Source organism: Monodelphis domestica, chromosome 2 (assembly GCF_027887165.1).
Source record: "Monodelphis domestica isolate mMonDom1 chromosome 2, mMonDom1.pri, whole genome shotgun sequence".
NCBI lineage: Eukaryota > Metazoa > Chordata > Mammalia > Didelphimorphia > Didelphidae > Monodelphis > Monodelphis domestica.
In genome coordinates this window covers 202,095,833-202,118,579 of record NC_077228.1, presented here as the reverse complement: position 1 = coordinate 202,118,579, position 22,747 = coordinate 202,095,833, and the positions used below count along the sequence as shown (strand labels likewise).

Below are 22,747 nucleotides of genomic sequence, written 5' to 3'. Positions count from 1 at the left end.
CTAGGTATGCCTGGTTAGTTGTGAGACTGTGTTAAGCATTATAAGAAGAGAAATATTGTATGGCTGTCACACTCAGAGGAGTTCTGAATCGGGTCAAGAATACAATCCTGCCCTATCTACCCACCCCTACTCTTCCTACTGCCACCCTCATGGTCTGATGAAGAAGACTGTCCCCAACTCTCAAGAGCCAATGGGACCTGGCAGCCACTGTTTCAGGGAATCTGCCCATCAGACAAGGGAGACGTGTGAAATAACTCAAAAACGCATTCTAGGGGCAGAAAGATGGCTCCATGGATTGAGAACCAAGTCTAGGGATAGGAGGTCCTGGGTTCAAATATGACCTCAGACACTTCCTAGTTGTGTGACCCTGGGCAAGTCACTTAGCCCCCATTGCCGAGCCCTTACCACTCTTCTGCCTTGAAACCAAAACACAATATTGACTATAAGAGAGGAAGTAAGAAGTTAAAAAAAAATTTTTTTAAGAATATTATGGAGTCAGTTAGGTGGCTCAGTAGATAGAGAGCCAGGTCTGGAGTCAAAAGGTCCTGAGTTCAAATCAGGCCTCAGACACTTCCTTGCTGGGTGACCCTGGGCAAGTCACTTAACCCCCATTGCCAAGCCCTTACTGCTCTTCTGTGCTGGAATCAATACATGGTATCGATTCCAAGACAGAAGATAGGGGTGGCTAACATACACACACTCCCACGCCATAATGCAACATGTATGTAGCAGGAACTAAAGGGTAGAGCACAAACTGAGTGCATGGGACTTGAGTGTCAGGGATTAAGTGTGAAATGGGGAAGATTTCCTGGGAAGACGGGAGTCAAGTCAGGTATGGAAGGCAAGGAAGGACATGGGTCAGTGATGATCAAAGGTAGCTCATGTGCCAGGGACAGTGTAAACAACAGTGCAGAGGCGAGAGGGGGAGGATGTGGCCAAGCCAGAGGCCCCAGGCTAACAATGCAGTTCAGGTGCTCCACTGCTCTTGCCCCAGACACGTCTCATCCTGGACCTGAGGTCCGTGACCATGACCTGTGCCTGTGGATTCAAGACATCCAGGCCCCTATTTTATTACCCTTCATTCCAGGATGGGATTCATTCATAGTGTGGCCCTTCCTCTCCCCATGATACTGAGTCTGTTGGAAAAGTAACATGAAATGGGGAAGCTAGGTGACTCAGTGAATAGAGTCAGACCTGGAATTGAGAGGTTCAGGGTTCAAATCTGGCCGCAGACACTACCTAGCTCAGTGACCCTGGGCAAGTCACTTAGCCCCAGTTGTCTAGCCCTTACTGCTTTTCTGCCTTGGAACTGATACTTGGTATTGATTCTAAGATAGAAGGCAAGTTTAAAAAACAAAAAAGAAACATGAAGGTTGGAACCCCAATCCACCTATGTATGCATGCATCTGAGAGGGGTAATTCTCTGCTGCCTCCCAGCAGCTTTGGCTTTATTCTAAGCAACTCCCCCACCAAACTGAGACATTTTGGCAGACTGGCACTCAGGCTTTGTAGAGACAGGGATGGCTTCATGGCTGGGGCACAGGGAGGGAGCAGGGTCACTGGAATAACTCCTGTTGGGGCCAGCTGCCTTCAGAGGAGCCCCAACTTGGATCCCTTCTCCCTAGCTAACCATCTCAAGAGTGCTCCAGAGCCCAAAGGGGTGGGTGGCACATTATTATCTGTCTCTACTCCCAGGCACACACTCAAAGCAGTTTCCTGCTGAAGAAGGGAAGGGTATGAGTGCTATTTTGGTGTATGGAAGATGGCGCATCATTCATGACTAAGACTGGTTCAATGAATCTTTATTGCCTGCTTTGTGCCCAGCTACGTGCTTGGTAGGCACCGGGTGTGGAGGAGAGAGAATATAAAAGTGGCAGAAAATGGACGCTGACCTTGAAGAGCTCACAATTTAATGAGGGAGAAATGGTTGCTGAAAAAAATAAAGGGCCAAACTGAATACAAGCAAGGAGCATGACATATTAGAGCAATAGTGTTGTGGAGAGTCCGTAGGAAGGGTGACTGGGGGAGGTGTTATAGAGAGGAGACTTGAAGTGATTCAAAGGATTGCTGGGATTTCAAACGGAGAGAAGAGGGGGCATTCCAGATGGGGCAAAAACATGGGCGGCAGCAGCAGGCATAGTGGCTGGAGAGCAGAGGCGCCTCATTACAGAAAGAAGTACATTGTATGTTGATATGAAATAAGATTGGATACACGAAACTGATTTTTTTAATGTATAATACAGGATCAGATTACAGAGGACCTTGTAGTTGAATGCCAGGATAAGAACTCTGGACTTCAGTCAGTGGTCAGTGGAGAACCATTATTGGTCTTTGATTAAAGAAATAGAATATGATCAAAGTGGAGTCTTGGGAGTGAATGGCTGTGGGGCAGAGCTAGATAACACAGTGGATAGAGAGCCAAGCCTAGAGATGGGAGGTCCTGGGTTCAAATTTCCCCTTATTGCCTAGCCCTTACCACTATTGTCTTATAATTGATACTAAGGGGGACCACTAGATGGCTCAGTGGCCCTGGGGTCAAATCTGGCCTCTATTACAAAAATGAGTAATATGAAAATGGGTTTTGAGTGGTAATACATGTATAATCCAGTGGAATTGCTTGTCAGCTTCAGGAGGGGGGAGGGAATAGGGAGGGACAGAACATAAATCAAGTGACCATGGAAAAATGTTTTTTAAAATAATAAAATACTATTTAAAAAATACTTCCTAGCTGGGTGACCCTGGACAAGTCACTTACCCCCCATTGCCTAGCCCTTACTGCTCTTCTGCTTTGGAACCAATACTCAGTATTGGTTTTAAGAGGGAAGGGAAGGGTTTTTAAAAACAATTTTTAAAAGAATTTATCTAAGTCACAAAGTAAGGGTTATTTATTTTTAAAAAACAATGGCTGTTCTGCCATTTTGCCTTAATGGCTTCCAAAGAGGAGGAAGAAGTAGGTAGAAATGTTCTGAACCACAAAAAACAAAAATCACCCAGGGTCAGAAATGTGTCACCTCTCATCTGGAATGCTCCTTACTAGAGGGATGGGAACTAGAAGCAGGAATTGTTTAGTGGAGCAGGCTGGGAGGGGTCTTTCTCAGCTTTTCTCAACACAGCTTAGGATGAGGTAAGAGATAGAAGCAGGATGGCCAGACAAAGGAAGCTCTGAGCAGCTGTGTTGGGCAGAAGTGGAGATGGCGGGCTTCTCTTCTTACCAGCAAGGTGCAAGCCTAGAGCAGAGCACACTCTGGACATGCCTGGCCTCCCTTCCTAGGTGGCCAGCTAATGGAGGTCATTCTTAACATCTCCACATGCATTTCCATGAATTAAAGAGTTGGAGATTCAGGAGAGCTTTGGTATAATATGAGGAAAGTGAAGCAAGATGCTTTCAGCCACAAACACAAAACTAAAAATGACCGCACACTTGGCAAGGTCCACTGCTGGCTGCCTAAGAGTCGAGTTGCTTGTCAGGCTGAAGTTGTCTATATTTGATCTTAGAACATTTGGGAGGAGCAGTGGAGTTCACGTTGTGCAAGAGCCTGGGCTATTTTCTCCTTTCTTGGGCACAAATAAACAACTCCAGCCCCTAAACAAAAGAGTGACACCACAGCATTCAGCTTTGGTGAATATATTGCACAAGGTGGAAAGAAGCAGGGAGTCTGCACAAAGAACACTTTTTATTTTTTTTGCCATGCTGCAATCATTTCTTCCTTTTTTCAGGGCACCTGTGTACCTTCATTAGCATTTATTTGGTAAAGGATGCCACAAAGGATAGGGATGATTGGACTACTCCCACCATCGAGGACCTGGAGAAGGTCATAGAGTCTCCTTCCTTTCAAGTCCAGCTTAAGGCAACTTGCTACTTGGAGCAGGGAGAGTAGAGGAGATGGGGGGTTGAGGTTATTTTTTTCAGTATTAAAACTCTATGGTTGGGGCAGGTAGGTGGCTCAATGGATAGAGAGCCCAGGCCTGGAGATAGAGGATCTGGGTTCCCTGACCAGTTATGTGAGACCCTGGGGGAGTCAGTTAACCTCCATTGCCTAGCACTCAGCACTCTTCTGCCTTGGAACTAATGCTTGAATTGATACTAAGATAAAAGGTAAAGGAAGCAAAAACAAAACAAAGCAAAACAAAAACTTCATGGTTCCCTATCTTGGATTTTCTAAGCTAACAAACTTGTTTCCTTCTTACAAAATGATTACATCACCCAAAATGTCTCTTCTAGCCTTAGATCTATGATCCTATGATCACATACCTAATCCCTCTCAAATAGGGAGGAATGGGTCTATCATAAAGGGCTCTTCTGGCTCTGGAGGTCCTGGGTTCAAGTTCCATCTCTGAAATTTACTGCCCACGAAGCCTTGGGAAAGTCCTTTGGCCTGTTTCTTCATCTGCGAAATGAAGAGGTTGAAAGGAGTTCCCTTCCAGAAGCTTTAGACATTTAATCCTGCCCTTATTCACAAGGATTTCCAGTGCCCAAGCACAACTAGATCTCTCTTTTGTAGCAGTTGGGTCAGAACTGTCATCTAACAAAGGGCAAACGATTTCATTGTCCTCCTTTAAGGCAGCTCACTCTTATTTTCCCCCATGTTGACAGTTTCAATGACTAGCCCAAGGTCATGAAAGTTGGGAAAAAGAAGGTCCATGAAAATTAAATGATTTACCCAAGATTCCTCTTGGTCTGGGCAAAGTAGTTCTAATCCAGGGTTTGTTTGTTTTTTTAAACCCTTACCTTCCATCTTAGAATTAATACTGTATATTGGTTCTAGGGCAGAAGAGTGGTAAGGGCTAGGCAATGGGGGCCAAGTGACTTGCCCAGGGTCACCCAGTTAGAAATTACCCAAGACCACATTTGAACCCAAGACCTCCTATCTCTAGCTCTCAATCCACTGAGCCTCCTAATCCAGGGTTATTAACCTTGAAGGGTCAATGGACCAAAGGATTTATTAACTTGGATGGGAAAAAAACTACACCTTTATTCCCACTTCTGATACTGACCACTTCCTTCAATTATGAACATAAGATGACATTCTAAGAAGGAATTGCTTAGGCTTCCCTAGTTGTCCAAAAGGATAACACAAGACAAGATTACCTTTAAAAAACTGATTTTTTTGAACAGCCCAGGGGACCAAATAAATAAATGAAGAAACAGAGAAGAGTGAATGGAAAAAAAGGTGTCCTGCGATCAGCTGGTCCTCAGGGCTACATGTTTCCTTACTTGCTGAATACAGCACCTTCCTTTGCTCCATTAAGTCTATGAAATAAAAACCAATGATCTATTTTAAAGAATGGGACTCCTTGCAATATTAAATGAGAGGAAAAATGGGCAGACCCCACCAAGGAATACAAACTTAAAGGAAGTATTTCTCTTCTCTGGGTCTATTTTTATCTGTAAAATGGAGTTGAAATAGATAATTTTAAAAGTTCATTCCAGCTCTAACATTCTGTAACTTGTGAAGAATTAAAATATCTGATTCTTTGAGAAAGAGTCACTGTTCCATGCAAAAGTGAAGATGGTGTCCTGCTTTGAAAATAGCAAAAAGAAGGGGGCAGCTAGGTGGCTCAGTGGATTGAGTCAGGCCTAGAGATGGGAGGTCCTGGGTTCAAATCTAGCCTCAGATACTTCCTGGCTACGTGACCCTGGGCAAGTCACTTAACCCCTCTTGCCTAGCCCTTACCACTCTTTCGCCTTGGAACCAAAACACAATATTGATTATAAAGAGGGGAAGTAAGGGTTTAAAAAATAGCAAAAGGAGGTAAAACCTCCACTCATAAGAGGGTATTGAAAAACAGAAAAATCTGGGCAGCTAGGTAGCACAGTGGATAGAGCACCAGCCTGGAGGGGAGGACCTGGATTCAAATCTGGCCTTAGATACTTCCTAGCTGTATGATCCTGGGCAAGTCATTTAACTCTGATTGCCTAGACTTTGCTGCTCTTCTTAGAATTAATACTATGAGGGGCAGCTAGGTAGCTCAGTGGATAGAAATCCAGGCCTAGAGATGGGAGGTCCTGGGTTCAAATTTGACCTCAGATAGTTTAACTGTGACTCTGGACAAATCACTTAACCTCTATTGCCTAGCCCTTACCTCTCTTCTGTCTCAGAATCAATACTTGGTATAGACTCTGAGATAGAAGGTAAGGATTAAAAAGGAAGGTACGGGTTAAAAAGACTTGGTACTAAGACAAAAGGTAAGGGTTCAAATCAGTCTTCAGACACTTTGTTTGACCCAAGGTTAATTACTTAACCCCATTTGCCCTTGCCCTTCTGTCTTATTACTAGACAGAAAGGGTTTTAAAAGACAAAAATAAGCCAGTGACCAAAGGCTGTTTTGGTCCCTGACTCTGCTCCCTATGGATGGTAGTTTTTACGAAACTTGCTACTCATACCAATGGCACGACATTCTGATTCCACATCCACTGGACTAAACTTAATCTTCCTTATCTCCTCTTTGCTTTCATTTGACTCAGCCCCCACCCAATTCCATACAAACCAGGACAAAATGGACGGCAGGGTATGAGGCACTCCAGCAGGAAGAGCACTAGAGGCTTAGAATCAGAGGTTTGGGTTCCAACCTTAATTCTGCCATTCACTACTAGTGTGATTTTGGGCAAGTCACTTCTCTTTAAGGCTTCCTCATTTACAAAATGAGGGAAATTGGACTAGATGACCTAAAATCCTATATTGATACTTCTATGAAGAGTGGAATGGGCAGGGACCTACTCTTATTTCCTACCCGATTTAACTAGTGGATCTTAATGAAGAGGACAGAAATCAAAGGAACTAAAAACAATCTCACCCCTCTAGTCACAAAGAGTTTTATCTCCAGATCATTAGGGCATGGTGCTCAAGTCATGGTTCATTTCCTGTACAAATTAGTCACAAAGGAATAGAAGAAATCCCAGGTTTCACGGTCATAGATGTGACTCTTTGACCTTTATCAGTCATTCCCAGATGTGGAAAGCCAGGTGAGAGGATATGCATGGCTGGTCTACTACTGGAAAAACAACTAAAAGTGTATGCTCGGGGGCAGCTGGGTGGCTCAATAGATAAGAAAGCCAGGCCTAGAGATGGGAAGTCCTGAGTTCAAATGTGACCTCAGACACTTCCTACTATGTGATCCTGGGACAAGTCACGTAACCCCCATTGCCTAGCCCATACCACTCGATTCTTTTTGTTTTTATTTTTTTAACCTTTACCTTCCACCTTAGAATCAGTACTGTGTATTGGTTCTAAAGCAGAAGAACAGTAAGGACTAGGCAATGGGGGTTAAGTGATTTGCCCAGGGTCCCATAGCTAGGAAGTGCCTGAGACCAGATTTGAACCCACAATCTCCCATCTCTAGTCCTGGCTCTCAATCTACTAGGCCACCAGCTGCCCCTCTTACCACTGGATTCTAAGACAGGATAACAGTTTAAATAAAGTTTATATTCTAACCAACAGAACCAAGCAGTGGCATCCTCAATAGCTAAAGAATACATAAGGGGCAGCTGAGAGGCTCAGTGAAGAAAGCCAGTCCTAGAGATGGGAGGTCCTGGGTTCAAATCTCATCTCAGCCACTTTCTAACTGGACCCTGGGCAAGTCACTCAACTCCAATTGCTTAGCTCTTACCGCTCACTCTTTGGCCTTGGAAATTATACTTAGTATTGACTCTAAGATGGAGCGTAAGGGTTTAAAAACAAACAAAAAAACACCACATAATTTTATTACCTCAATCCAGCCCATATGAAAGCCTCAGCAAGAAACAGGACTTTTGAGCAGAGAACATGCTTTATTGAGAAATAGATACAGAACAGCACATTCTACCACATCTGGAAAAGGGTTCAGCTTCTGTGTAAGAAAGGCTTCTACCCCGCAGGAGAAAATCCCCAGCCAGTTTGCTTCTGTAATCGCCATTCAACAGTGACACAGAAGCTTGGGGATGGGAGGAAAAGGAGGGGAGCCGCCACTGAGCATGCTTGAAACCAGCTCCCCACAAACCCACGGTGATTATAAATAGTGTATAGAAGTGACAGGAGCAAGGCACGACTGACCACAGGTTAGGGCTTGTGGTAAGGGCTCCACACCAAGACAACAGTATTGCAGGAGAGCAGGCTGGCAGGGGTGACCTGGCAAACATCAAAGGCTGCTCAGAGATAGAGAGCACATATGGAGACTGGCGAGGAGGGAGCCAGAGTGGCTCATTCCCTCCCCAAATCACTTTAACAACATCAAAACCAGAAGTGAACTGTAGACCAGAAAGAGCAGGGAAGGGGGAGCTAGGGGCAAAGAAGGGGTAAAAGCTCTTGTTCTCAGGGGCGGGGGCAGCTGCTGCCAGAGGAGCAAACTAGCCATATTGGGGTTGGGGGTGGTGGTGGCTGCTATTACTTTGACTTGCGCAGCCATGACAGTGGTGGCCGCCAGATGATTGTTCAGTCTCTTCCTCCTCCTCCTCCTCTGGCTGCTGAGACAAGGTCAATGCAACCAGGGCAAAAGTAAAGGCATTTTGCACGTGCTCCCACCAGCATGTGCTCCCACCAGCATGTGCTATGACCCTGCAAAGAAGGGCAAAGGGCTTCACAGGGCACAGGTGCCGGTGGAGAGAGCCATCCAGAATACAAAGAATAATAAGCTAAGACACAACGTGAAGAATGAACACTGAAAATGGTCTCAGGTGACTGCCAGTGTAGAAGAGGCAAGGCCTAGAAAGAAAGGCTGTCATTTCTGCTCTTGGTTCCAGGGAACTGCCCCAACAGTGTGGCAGGGAAGCCAGTGTTCCCTCCCCTCCATCAAAACAAGAAGCCCTCCCTGGAAGTGGTCCCAAAGTAGAGCACAAAAATCTCCATGCGCCGCTTAACTCGTCTTCCTCTCTACCCCAAACTCCACTACACTGGCACTTAAATTGACCCCTGACCCTGGTCAGCCTAATAGAGATTCTTTTTTAAAGGGGTGGCAAGTGAGAGTGTGTTAGAAGTCCTTAAATCAAAACGAGAGAGCTAAGAAGGTCAAAAAATGGGGTGAAAATACAATGTGGCTTAACCCCAGCCCTCTTCCCCATACTCTACATCTTTGCCTCCTTCCTGCCCCTCTGAAAGAGACCTGGGGAACTGTCAAGTGTAAATAACCGGGGTTCAAAAGGGAACAGGAGTGATCCTGCTCTGCAACTTGAAGGAACACTAGTACAGGCAGTTTTAAAGGACACAACACAACCGTGTGGGGCTTGAAACATGAGGGGAGAACCAGTGACTGGACAGGTACAGTACCACATCCGAACTCCTTGGGTCAGTGCTTGTGTGGGAGCTTCAAGAGTCCAATACAGATGCATTCCAGGCAACCTCACTGAGGCCGAAACAATAGTTCCTCAGAACCAGCGTCTGCAGTTTACACAAAGGGTTGGAGCCAGGACAGTCCCAAGGGGGAATGGCCTTCCCAAAGGATACTGTACATGCCAATCACAACAGCAACAGAAATGGACAGACAGATCCCAAGGGTGCTTCCTACTGCGGGGGTTCGCTGGCTCAAGGATCCACAGCCAGTTTAAGTTCCTTTGGGAGGGGTCCATTTCAAACAGCTGGGATCCATGGTCTTATTGGTATTGGATCTCTTTGCCTCTTTGGCTATCCATTCATCGATCAAATCCTGAGAGAAACATAGAGCAGTAAGACAGGTTCATCTGGGTGGTTTCCCACACATAATGCCCACAGACGCCTCAGTGCAAAGCATCATCCTTTTAGAGGTGGTTTCTGAAAGTGCTTTCACAACTCTATGGGGTCAGTATTTAGTATTTATCCTCACTTACGAAAAAGGCAAAAGGTTCACAGAAGTTAAGAAATTTGCCCAGGATCACACAGCTCATCACTAATAGAGGAAAGCAGAACAAGAACCTGGGTCTTCTGACCACCTCCCTTTCTCATTCCAAAGGCTATTCAAAACTTGAGGAGATAAAAAGTTTAAATCCACTTTAAGTAGAATTAGATTCTCTCCAGTTAAAATTTGAAACCTTTTTTTCATGTTCTGTCCTCACTGGAGACAGAAAAAAATCAGTCACCTCTCTTTCATCCTAAATTAGAGATATGGATAAAGGAGAGCAAATAGCCCCTGAAAGAATCAAAACCATCTCTAAGAACCCCAGGTTGCGTGGCAGAGATTCCTTTCTCAAAACAGCTCATCTCCCAACAACAAAGTTTACTCTCCCTGTGAAACAGAAATTTTTGCAGAGCACAGTCTAGAGCTACATAGCTCATACTGGCCAACACAGAGAAGGGTCTAACAAAAAAATACTGGGAATGAAGACCAACTTAAGGGAGGAGGCAAAAGGCAAGAGCTACAGTAAGCAGAAAGGGCATCTAGGTGGCACAGTGGATAGAACACTGGTCTTAGAATCATGAAGATTCCTTTTCTTGAGTTCAAATCTGACCTCAGATATTAACTAGTGAGGTGACCCTGGGCAAGTCACTTAACCCTGCCTGCCTCAGTTTCCTCATCAATCAGATAAGCTGGAGAAAGAAATGGCAAACCACTCCAGTATGTTTGCCAAGAAAACCCCAAATGGGGTCAAAGAATTGAACACAACAAAAATGAGTCAATAACAACATAGTAAGCTAAGGAAATTAAAACTGAAAGAATTTCTCTCTCTCTCCTAAAGGCAAGTCTGGGTATTATCTGGTAAAATGCCATACCTTGTTCCACTGAATTCCAAGACAGACTGCTCCCCACCTAAGCAGGTAAAAAACATCTTACCTGTCTCTTTAGAACCAGGTGTTTCCCTTTCCAGTACTTGAGCATCTGAAGGGCCTGCAGGGTACTAACAATGTCCACAGGGTTCACAGCAGTCTCCTGGCTGATTTCTGTAATGCAAGGTCCCATCAAGGACATGAGCTCAGAGAGCAGAGGACCATTATTATCACCCACCAGGCTTCTCCCTTCCTTACTCCTCAAATGAAATTCAACTGGATTCAGAATCCTGCCTTTTGTGTTTAATCCTAATATTGGCCTAATCCCGATATACCTAAAGAATAGAAAGGTGTGGCCTTCAAGGGAATTCTGAAAGCTGGCACAGGAAGGAGGGGGCTACAACTGAAAGGGAACAAAAGAAGCATCTCCCTTTAGCATCACTGTCTGGGGGCTACCATGCTGTACTTGTCATCATAACTTGCATAAAGTTCAAAGAGTTTAGTGCTCCAGAATACTGTACTAGCAGATCTGAACAGGAAGAAAATCTATCTTATGGAGGCTTTGCAAGGATGATGGGCATAGATGGCTAGCCAGCCAGATGTGGAAAAGCAGCTCATGCAACCCAATAACCTTAACAAGGAATTCAAAATGTTGGCCTTTAGCAACTTTGCAAATTTATGAACCTAAACATTCATGTGTGGCACCAAGCAACCTCTCAGGGCCTAGATGGAGGCTGATCTAAATGGCTTCTAAGGTTCCTTGTGGCTCTAAAGCTAAGCTCCTATAGTACTTTGGGGCATACTTCACCTTCCTCATTTTAAGTGAGACTCATGAACAGAGGATTTCATGATCTTCCAAAGGTCATCCCCCAACTGGATAAAGACACCTCTGTTGTAGTAAAGTCCCTGACCTCTGATGCCCTAGAACACCACATTCCAGAAGCCTACCTTTTATAGAAATTTCTTTGCCTTGAAAATTATGCAAATATCGAAGCAGCACTTCTTTCCAGTAACTCCGGTAGCTGATAAGGCCCAAATCAGACAGTGGGCGCTCAGGGGAGCCAACCTTTTCTTCTACTTTGGAAAGCAAATAACCTGCCAAGGAAAGCAAAATATGCATTGACTGACTCTCTCTAGACCTGAATTCCCCAGTGGGAAAACCAAGAGACAATATGATGCCATAGAACAAATTTATGAATAAATACCGTCACATTCACCCCACCCTTCCCAGGTGGAGAAGGGGAAGAAAACACCTTTCTGAGCATTCCACTTGAGAAGGGGGAAAATAATCAAGCTTATTAGTCAGGCCCTGGTTAGCCAATTACAGGTAACTACATTTTTGACCCCCCAAAAAATCACCCGTTGGGCACTGAGTGTTATACACTAAAGAGTTACAGAAGGCAAAAAAACCACTATTGCCTCACCAGAGCACTATTAGCTGCATGACCCTAGAGAAGTCATCTGTTATCTCTCGTCTCAACAACTTTCAGATTTGTTTCTAAAACTATAAAATGGGGTTAATAATAGCACTTACCTCAGAACATTGTTGTATCAAATAAGATAATATACATAAAGTATTCTATGAACTCTTAAAGTACTATATAAACATTGGCTTTTATTGTCAAAATAGCAAAGACCCTTAATCAGCTACCTTAAAAAAGGTTTCATTGCATGAATGCCTATGAAGGTTGATCCTAAAGCAATGTCCTCAGAAAACAGGTGATGGCAAATATTCTTTTTTTTTAATTTTTTTTCCTTTTAAACATTATTTTATTTGGTCATTTTCAAACATTATTCATTGGAAACAAAGATAATTTTCTTTTCCTTCCCCCCCCCCCCCCCCACAGCCGATGCGCGATTCCCCTGGGTATCACACGTGTCGGCAAATATTCTTGATAGAATATTCTCCCAATATTCCTGCCTTTCCTACTTTTGAGCATCAAGTGTTCACCAAATAACTAGACACCATAGAAATCTCTCCAAATGGACGGTTCCTATTTTAAATCTCCTGTGTGTGTCTCCTGTTTCTATCACATTGGGAAGACCCCGAAAATAGTACCGAAGCTGAGAGGGTTGGAAAAGATGCTCTCAAAAGTCTCTTCTGGCTCTAAATCCTATGATCCCTGTCTCCTCTAGCCTTTGGTTTTTCTTTTATTGCCCCCCCCCCACCTCTGTCAGGCCAGGTTCTCAACAGAGTAAGTACTCAATATGTGCTATGCTGCCCTGACACTTCAGTGCTACAACAATCCCAGCAACACATATTCATACACAAACATACTTACTGAAGTCAATGAGCATCTTGCCATAACCTTGTCGCATATACTGAGGCATGGTGAGGATGCAGGAAACATTATAATTGAGGAAGGAATTCTTTTCCTGAAATCGAGAGAAAATGTATGTCACATAAGTTTAGAACTAACGGAGTCAGCAAGTTGACTCAAGTGTGCCATGCCAGATGCATGAGGGAAACATGTTCACCAGCAAGGAGGAATGAGTTACCCAGCTAGGTGGCTTACCCATTCCATGATGACCCAAGCTATTAATCCAGGGGTTTCCAGGGCTTGGAGACTTAAGGCTTCAGCTCCATCATCACAAAAGGGCTGACTCTGGCCCTTTTGAATCATGTAGTGAGTGGGGGTAAAGCCATGCAGACTGATGAGTCAGCCAACTAATCTCATTAAAGAGTAGTTTCAAAAGGAAACAGTCTACTAGGGAGAGGGCAATACAGACAATAATCCCTACAGCCTGGATTTCCCTTGGAGCTGGGAAATCCAAATGTTTTAAGGCTGCATTCGGCTTGTGCTTTCTAAGGAAACAATGACACTATCACAGATAAGACTTTCAGGAAGACCAGCTCAAAGCTGGATAGGTACTTCCAAGCTAAGACCACAGAGAGAGCAAAGATTGAAGAGATGTTCCCTCCCCCTAACTCCCACCCCACAGAGAGATGTACTTATTAATTACCAATTAAAAGCCCTGGCAAGCACACCCTAAAATGAGGGAATGGGAGTTTTAATGAAGAAGTACACATTTTTATCAGACACCTTTGGTATGTATAGGAAGAACTTCAACAGATCATGAGAGTTCCACAATTCCAAGATTTAGTAAGTAATACATGGTTAGCATCAGATACCCCCTCCCAGTAACTAGATGCATAATTCATGCCACATAATAAATACTCCTAACCTTGGAGAAGTACCCAATCAGGTGACAGCCAGTATTGTCAGCTTCTGTCATGACATAGAAGAGGAAGGGCTCCACGTCATAATATAGTGTCTTATGGTCCAGGAAGAGCTTGGCCAGCAGACAGAGGTTCTGGCAATATATCTGAAAACAGAAAGAAATAATAGGGATTGGTTCAGAGGCTATCGGGTTTAGGATTGAAACTAAAACTCATCAGTTAAGCCTAATGAAACAGAAAGGTATGTCAGGCATTCTGGTTGGGAAGGAGCTGTTATTAAAGGAAGAGGAAGGTCCAAAGTATGATCAATATGTTGGGGAGGGGAAGAGTCACAGGATAGGGACAGTATCACAAAAGAGACCTGTACATTCAGCCCCAGTCTATCTTCTGAATTTATAGTCCCACAGTTCCAACTGCCCATAGGATATTTCATAGGAGCTACACATCCCACACTCAATATAATCAGAATAGAATTAATTAATTTTACCTCAATGAAACCATCTCTCTACCAACATGGATGGTCTTCTTAACTCTTCACTCACCCCACAAATCCAATCTCTTCTCATTTCCACCTCTACAACGTCTTTAGCAGCCAACTGGTTCTTTCCTCAAGTGGCCACCATGTTTGTTCAGGTTCTCATTCCCTCTCACTTGGATTACTGCAATGGCCTCCCATTTATTGCCTCTTGGATTCCTGTAATGGCCCCCCTGCCTCAAGTCCTCTTGGGTCAATCCATCCTTCTCACTGCTATCAAAGAGATACTCCTTAATCACAGAACTAGTCCCATACCCTCCTTACTCAACAATCTCCAGTTGTCTTTCAATATAAACTCCTCTTTGACTTTTAAAGCCCTTCCCAACCTATCTTTCCTACACTCTAGCCAAAAGCTGGGCTTTCTTTGTTCTTCATCTCCAGGCCTTTGCATTGGTCATCATACATGCTTAGACCTTTTCCTCACAGAATCTCTCACTTCCTTAAAGATACAACTCAAGACACCATCCTCTAAAGAAAGCTTTTTTTCAATCTTTTACCCCCCAACTGCTAATGTCTTCCTTCACTAGCTATCCTGGATCTATTTTGCATATACTTTCTTTTTTAAACCTTACCTCATGAAGCCTTAGAATTAATACTAAGTATCATTTCCAAAGCAGAAGAGAAGTATGGGCTAGGCAATTTAGTTCTCAAATAACTAAAGTGGGTTTACCTTCCTTGCTAGTCTTTAGTGAGGTCTAATTTTAAGAGAATATTATTTGGTTCCCAAGGGGAGAGTTAGAATATTAGAATTTCTTCTCTACACCATCTCTGTTTCCGGGTCAGTCATGCCTTCTTATTACCTTGTTCTTTTTGCCATCAACTTCAAACACAGAAATGGAGCCTTTACGATAAATCTCATCCCCTGGGGGATGTTTCCATACACATTTTGCCTATAAGAAAAGAAAATTCACATCAGAAATACATTGCCACTCAAGATTTAAAGGAACACTAAGGCTGATTAGTTGATCTGACTGAGACTTGAGGCTGGAAGGCAGTTTGATACACTTAGGGAGGACATTGACTGTCCCACAAAACAAAGAGCTTTTTTCTAAAGTAACAGCTTCTGCAGTTGCTGCAGCATCAACTAAGCTTTCTGGCTTAATTTCTGGCACTGTTTCATCACAGAAGATTAAAATCATCCACTACGTAAAAGCCAGATAAATACCCCACAATAATATAAAATCCCTCCTGCCAATAGGAAATGCATAAGCAGCTTATCTCCGGCACTTTAAAGCTGCCAAGTACTTTACTATCACCTTCACCAGCAATTTCCCATCCCCACCTGAGTAGACAGATTCCCCATTTTTCAGTGAAGAACGTAACATAATAATATGATTACTAAGAGAAAAGAACCATCCTTGCCTACATAAAGAATTAAAAGCAAGTTCTTCTCTAGCTCTCAAAAAATACTGACAATCCTATGCTTGGAAATCAGTTTGGAAATGGAGATTTGGGAATGTCCTTGACCACTAGGGGGCACTAGCTGCCTCATTTCTTATCCTGAGTCTAACATTCAACTCCACTGCTAACTGGTTTGGGTACCATAAATGTTGGTATAAAAGGCTACATGCAAATAGAATTTATTAAAATTCAATTCCATTGGAAAATATTGTAGAGGAGTTTATTGTTAAAAAAGAAAAAGGGATTCCTTCTGCAAAACAATACACTGTGCCCAAACACTGAGTGGTTTGCCATTTCCTTCTCCAGGGTCCCCATTTTATAATAAAGGAACCCGAGGCAAATAGAAGATAAGTACCATGCCCAGGACATACAGTTGGGCACAACTGGGCCTTTTGCTGTGTAGCATGAGACAGAGGAAAGAATACTGGACTAGGAGATAGGTTACCTTCTAGCTGTATGACTCTGGTAAAAGTCATAACTGTTTCCTTGTATTCTTCAATTATAAAATGAAGGGACTTGGCCTAAATGACATCTAATGTCTCTTCTAGCTCTAATATTCTGGTTCAAAACCCAAGGTTACTTCTCCTTGTATATCTTTTTTTTTCTCTCCCCCTCCCCCCTCTTACTTTCTGCCTTAGTAACAACTCTAAAACAAAAGAGCAAGGGCTAGCCAAATGGGAGTTAAGTGACTTGCTCAGGGTCACATAGCTAGGAAATGACTGAAGCCGAATGAATCCAGGTCCTCCTGATGCCAGGCCTGTCTCTCTATCCACTGAACCACCCTGCTTCCATTTTGCTCATATATCCTTGTAGGCTACTGTCAAGACTTCCCTCTTCTACAAGAACTAAATCAGGAGACTGTGGATTACTATCAACAGCTAGGGAGGAGAAAGGGACCATAATTTTATCAACATATTGAAGAAGGATGGGGGAAGGATGAAAAGAAGTCGACCACTGGTGATGGCTCAAGAAAGAGAAGGTAAAGGAAGAATATCATGAGAAAAAGGCTGGCCCTCTAGCACCTGAGAGTGTTTTAGGGGCAGATGAGAAATGTTAAAGTTCAAGGAGGGCACTGCCCACCCTAACCAACCTCCTTCTCCCACCCATGAGACACTAAATTGCATAAAATGGATTTATCTTTAGAACAAAATAAAGGCATAGCAAAATGTCAGGAACAAGAGACTCCTCAAACAAAACTACAATTCCTTGCATTGCTGGAAATTCCTTTAAAAGTGTTATCCAAGCTATCAATTGCAATTGCTGTAGGGCCTTGAGTTTTTTTTGTAGGCAAAGTATGGGAGGATAGGATATTAGGAAATGATAGATGTGTCAAAACAAAATGTAGCAATAAAAATGTTTTAAAATATCTTTCCAAAGACTGTCCTGGAATTAAAGATGAGAAGTTCAAAAATGCAGATACCTGACAGTTAAGATATTCAGTCAAAATATAAATGGTATCAAATCCTTTATTTTGAAAGGGAGAGAGATACATAAAATGTGGCAGGGGAGATTAAAATGCATCATGCTGACTTCAGTTTTACCACAATCTGATCCAGCTTTTATATTCATCTCTGTGTGAACAATAGACCTGGAAGACAAATATGCTTCAAGTGCCATGCCATGGTGCATGCAGACACTTGCCAAGTAGATTAGCAAAACTGGAGAACACTGGACTTGGAGTCAGGAAGACTTTTGAGTTTGAATCCTGCCTCAGATTCTTAATGAAGTATATAAGATATCCCAAACAGGTCACTTAGCTTCAAGTCCTTAGTTTCCTTATCTGTAAAATGAGAATAATAAAAGCAACCACCTCTCAGGGTTGCTGTGAAGACACAAGTGAAATAATGTGTGAAGTGCTTTACAAGCCATAAAGAACATGTTAGTTATTATAAATATGGGTGAAAACTATTTAGGCCTCTAACTGGGCCAAAAAATTCTGCTAGATGCCATATGCCTGTGTGTGTGGGGAAAAAAAAGGAAAAAATTAGATCAGCAAAAGGAAAGGAAAATAACTAAGTGTAGACTTGAGGAGAAAAGAACCAGCTTTCTCAGGTACTGCTCAGTGACAACCATGTCACAAACTGCAAACTCCTGGGTTGGAATTAACCTAGCTCTGATGGGGCAGCTAGGCGGTGGAGAGGATAGAGCACCAGGCCTGGAGTCACGAGGACCTGGGTTCAAATCTGGCCTCAAATACTTTCTAATTATGTGATCTTGGACAAGTCACTCAACCCTGTCTTAGGATTGATAAGAAGACAGAAAGTAAAGGTTTAAAAACAATTAACAAACTACTACTGAGGCCATATTAGCTATATGTTATCTATAGATTTCAAATATCTAGACCTCATATTAGCATAAGTAATTTAAACCTGGCTCTAATGCATTTGCTGCCCACAATAAATTCCTTGGAAACCACAACCAAAGCACACACAGTGATTGTAAAAGAAGCTTACCATGTGTCGACGAAGTATTGTTTGGCTCTTCATGTATTTGAGACAGAATTCGCACATGTAGAGCCGTCCCAGGCGTGCATACTCTTCAGGGTAGGGTGAGTGATACCAAGTATCTAACTCATACCGGCCAAAGGCAATAGTTTTAATCATGTTGCTGCCCTCTGTGATTTGGCCTTGTAGTCGCAACTTCTCCTATTTTAAGCAAATAAACAAAAGTCAGAAGATTGAAATTTGTCATCATCATCAATAACCTAAAACCCATAACCTCCTAACTGAACATCCCAACACTGTGCCCATGCTATATGTGTACCAAGCTAGCACCCATCCTCCCCAGCTTCCAGAAATGTGTATGCAGAAACAGATTCACTGATATGAACAAAAATGACTTATTATATCACTCGTGACTATCATCTTTGTTACTACAAGAATTTAATTTCAAACTGGCATTCTTTAGCCATCAGAATGAAAAGTCTCATTAGCTTGAACCAAAATGAAATATGAAAGGAAGAACAATGACTAAAATATCCCTTTTTTCTTTTTATGTCACATCCAACCCATTTTTGGGGGGGAGGGGAGTTTTTAGGCAAAGACACTGAGTGTCTTGTCATTGCCTTCTCCAGGATCCCCATTTTATAGTTAAGGAACCTGAGGCAAACAGAAGTTAAGTAATTTGTCCAGGGTCATATAGTTTGTAAGGATCAGAGGCTAGGTTTGAACTCAGGCCAGCTGACTTCAGACCCAGCACTCTCTCCACAATGCCACCTAGCTTCTCTAAAAGATCATATACTATAGTACAGAACCAAAAATGATTCTGGATTCTTTGCTATTGAATTAACTCCATCTCCCCTTACACCATCCCCACTCTAGCTAAGAGTTGGTTATAAAAATAACTCTAGGTCTATCCATCTGATAGTCAAAAGGAAAGCAAAGGAAGTAAAAGGGGAACCAGCCAGGGAAGTTCCATCCCTAGAGAGGAGGTCCTCTTAAAACATTAGTACCTTTCCTCCAACAATTTAAGGTCTGCTATTTCAATCTGTTATTTCTCCCTCACTAATATTTTACCAGTCTTCCAGGATTATCTGCTAGACCAGTGGTTCTTATACTTTCTGCAGTATCAGAACCTTTCACTTTTTTAAGTAAAATTTCAATAAAATTCTTATAGAAAGTTTTTTTTAATGGTTTCAAATTCCAACTACTAATGGCACCAAATAATGTCTGATTTTTAAAAAATCTCTTTTCATATTAATTTATGCTGAGCTGAATAGTAATGGTTGATATACTCAAAAAACAAGTTACAATAGGGCAGGTAGGCAGCAAAGTGGATAGAGTACTAGGTCTGGAATTGGGAAGATCTGGGTTCAAATATGGTCTCAGATTCTTCCCAGCTCTGTGACCCTGGGCAAGTCTAAGACAAGCAAAACAAGTTACACTGATGCCAAAAGGGAAGAATATGATCAAGAGCAGAAGTAGCAGGCTATAGCAGAAGTATTCAGATAATCAATGTCACTAGGGCAATAACAAACAGACCTGCTGACTGCAAAAAGAATGAACAAGAGATGATCAAGACAGAAGAAAAAGGAAAACACCAATACACCGTTACATAGTAATGTAGTTTGGGACCACTTAAACATAAAACTAAAGTCCTACACACCTATGGTCCCTGCAGCACCAAGGGAAACAGACCAGTTCACAGAGACACAGATATCTGAGGGCACTCTATTCAGGGACAAGCAATCCTATGCAATACTGCCTCCCACCCCAACCCCCAAGGTACCACTGGGCATGCACAGTTTTGATGGTTCATAAAATCCATGACATTTAGGAAAAAATACCAACAATAATTTAATATAGAGAAGAATGTAATACATTTTGAAATTATACGGTCTCCAACTTGCAAAAGGGTTGTGTTCCAAAAGATTGTAGGTAAATTTGTCACTATAGAAACTAGAGAAGCCATTTTCCTACAGAAATATATGGGCCAAAATGCAAAATATACATCAGATATAGTATTGTCCTAAAAACATTAGTATCTTTTTTAAACCCTTACCTTGTATCTTAGAATTGAAACAATACTAAGTATTGGTTCCAAGGGAGAAGAGCAGTAAGGGTTAGAGTAATAGGAGTTAAGTGACTTGACCAGGGTCACACAGCTAGGAGTGCCTGAGGTCAAATTTAAACCCACAACCTCCTGTCTCCAGGCCTGATTAATTTTACTTCTAGTAATGACAGGAAATGAGAGATAGCAGAGAACAGAGAGAGAACAAACTCAAGTCAACCTACATATTTCTTTCTAGGAAAGGTGGAAACTAGGCTGAAATATATGATATGCCCTCCTTGGAGTTATAAGGTAGAAAATGGAGGTTGGGGAGAAAGACAGGAACAAATGATGTCTTGGGGGTTTACCACTAAGCTCATTCCTCTTTTCTTCTGCCTTCTAACACTGTATACATATTGGTATACCTCACCCAGTTTGAAGTAACAATCAAGAAAACAAAATACAACAATTAATTTGCATGTGTTAGGGGAGTAGAAAAGTAGGAATCTATGGTCTCAGCCATGAGCCAACAGAAGGGAAAGGAAAAAAAAATCAGCAGGAAAGCAAAGATATTTCCTGTGGCCAAGCAGTCAGATGACAGGAACATAAGTATATATAAGCCAAGGATTGTCTAAATTCCAAAATGTGGTTTGTTGATGTTTTAATCTAGTGAAAGCAAGATTTTCCCAAATTATATTCTGAGAAATACTTGATTTTTCATGCTAAGAATAGTGGTTCTGTGAGAAAAATTATAATGTTAGCATTATCTTCCTCTCTCAAATATTAAATGTGAAATTTATCTATCAAATACTTATGTGTGGCTATCTGGGGTATTCAGCTTAATCTCCTATTTTTATTGTTATGCATGATATGTATCTTCTATCACAACATGAACAAAATGGAAATATGTATTACATGAAAGTATTGGTATAACCTATATCAAGTGACTACCTTGAGGAAAAGGAGAAAATCTGAATCTTAAAATGTCAGAAAACAATTGTTAAAAACTGTTTCTACATGTAACTGAAAAATAAACAATTTTTAAAAAAAGCTTAATCACCTGTATTTTGTTTTTTAAATATCTAGGATATCCTTTATTCTGAAAATATTCCATAAATTCAAACCAACATTTACAAGTTCTTTCAATACATGTCAAGCCTAACAGTGTTTCAAGCCAAAATTAGTTTGAGGAAATGAATTAAAGAATTAACTGTCACCTAGGAAGTTCCCCAACAGAAATTCCTCCTTCCCTACTCTATCTTGATATGGTATTATTAGTGACACACATAATTAAATCAACCCTATTAACAAAAAGTAAATCATAACCAATGTTTTGATCCTCCAAAATTGCTTCTATTCAGAACACTGGATTTCTTTCTATTAGTGGCATTCCTAACTTATGAGGCCCAGTCTCTCTGCAGTGAGGCAGCAAGCAAGAAATACTCCTATTCCATTATGGAAGAAAGGGAAGTAAAGATATACGTTTAGTACCCCCTCAACACCCCCAAGTATTTCTTTACATATCTTCAATTTGGGACATTTTTGTACCATATTTTGATGTGCTGGTCTGAGAGTTTGGATATTTAGTTTGGATATTTTTCTGTTTGAGATTAACAGGAGGAAAGCACTTGACATCACTAAAGATATGGATTAGCAATGCTCTTATCTTTAAACTCTCAATAATCATATTGTCATTAAAGGAAAAGTGCTAGTGACCACAAGGATATTTAGAGCAATATTCCTGTTCCAGATAAAAAACTGGAATCTGAAATTAATTTTTTTATAGTCATTAGGATGGCATTTTATTGCCTTCTAAGCCAGTAACTAGCTCCAAGTTCTAACAAACCTGGAGGAATAGAAAGTGCAAGTTAGCTCTAGCCCCTTCTTTGGTTCAACCTTATTTTGGAGAAACACTAGAATTCAAAAACGAATTCTTCCATAGCAAGACCCTTCCATTCCTGTAAGATGACCCTAATGTTGAGATGATGAGATAAATTAAAAACTTGAGGCACTAGTAGACAGAGATTAGAATAAAGTCTTCCCCCCCCCCAAAAAAAGGTTAAGGGAAAAGCTTTGAGACTAAGCCCAGATACCAATCACATTGCCCCATATCAAGAACAGCTCTAAGTACATCATAAATCTATAAATATTATATAAATATATTTATATGTAAATATACACAAATATGTGAACACAAAAATATATTTACATATACATTAAATCTTTGTATATAATTATAATCACATCATCCTAAATAAATTCCATATATCAAATGTTAAGGCCAAACTTGGGGAAAGGATTCATTTTATTTAAGTTCTCAAGTAATTTTTCAGCTAGACTATAGTAGCAATGATACAGTAGAATGAGCACTGGACTTGGAATCAGGAGATATGGTCTTAAATGCCTGCTTTGCTCGCAACTAGCTATGTGGCTTTACACAAATCTCTTAACCTTGAGCCTCCATTTTCTCACCTATAAAATACTTTTCGAACA

General features: G+C 41.7%; 1 protein-coding gene across 2 annotated transcripts in view; it reads right to left on the bottom strand.

The window, feature by feature from the left end:
• Positions 1 to 7,748: 7,748 nt before the first annotated feature.
• Positions 7,749 to 22,747, bottom strand: part of KAT7 (lysine acetyltransferase 7) — a 30,674-nt gene continuing 15,675 nt past the window's right edge. The window contains exons 8-14 of one of the 2 annotated variants that reach the window (XM_007482127.3): positions 18,220 to 18,411; positions 15,166 to 15,255; positions 13,836 to 13,976; positions 12,932 to 13,025; positions 11,598 to 11,744; positions 10,717 to 10,823; positions 7,749 to 9,615 (exon numbers count right to left, since the gene is read on the bottom strand). In XM_007482127.3, coding sequence (XP_007482189.1) covers positions 9,514 to 9,615; positions 10,717 to 10,823; positions 11,598 to 11,744; positions 12,932 to 13,025; positions 13,836 to 13,976; positions 15,166 to 15,255; positions 18,220 to 18,411 — 873 coding nt within the window. In that variant the 3' untranslated portion in view covers positions 7,749 to 9,513. 2 annotated transcript variants of the gene reach the window in all.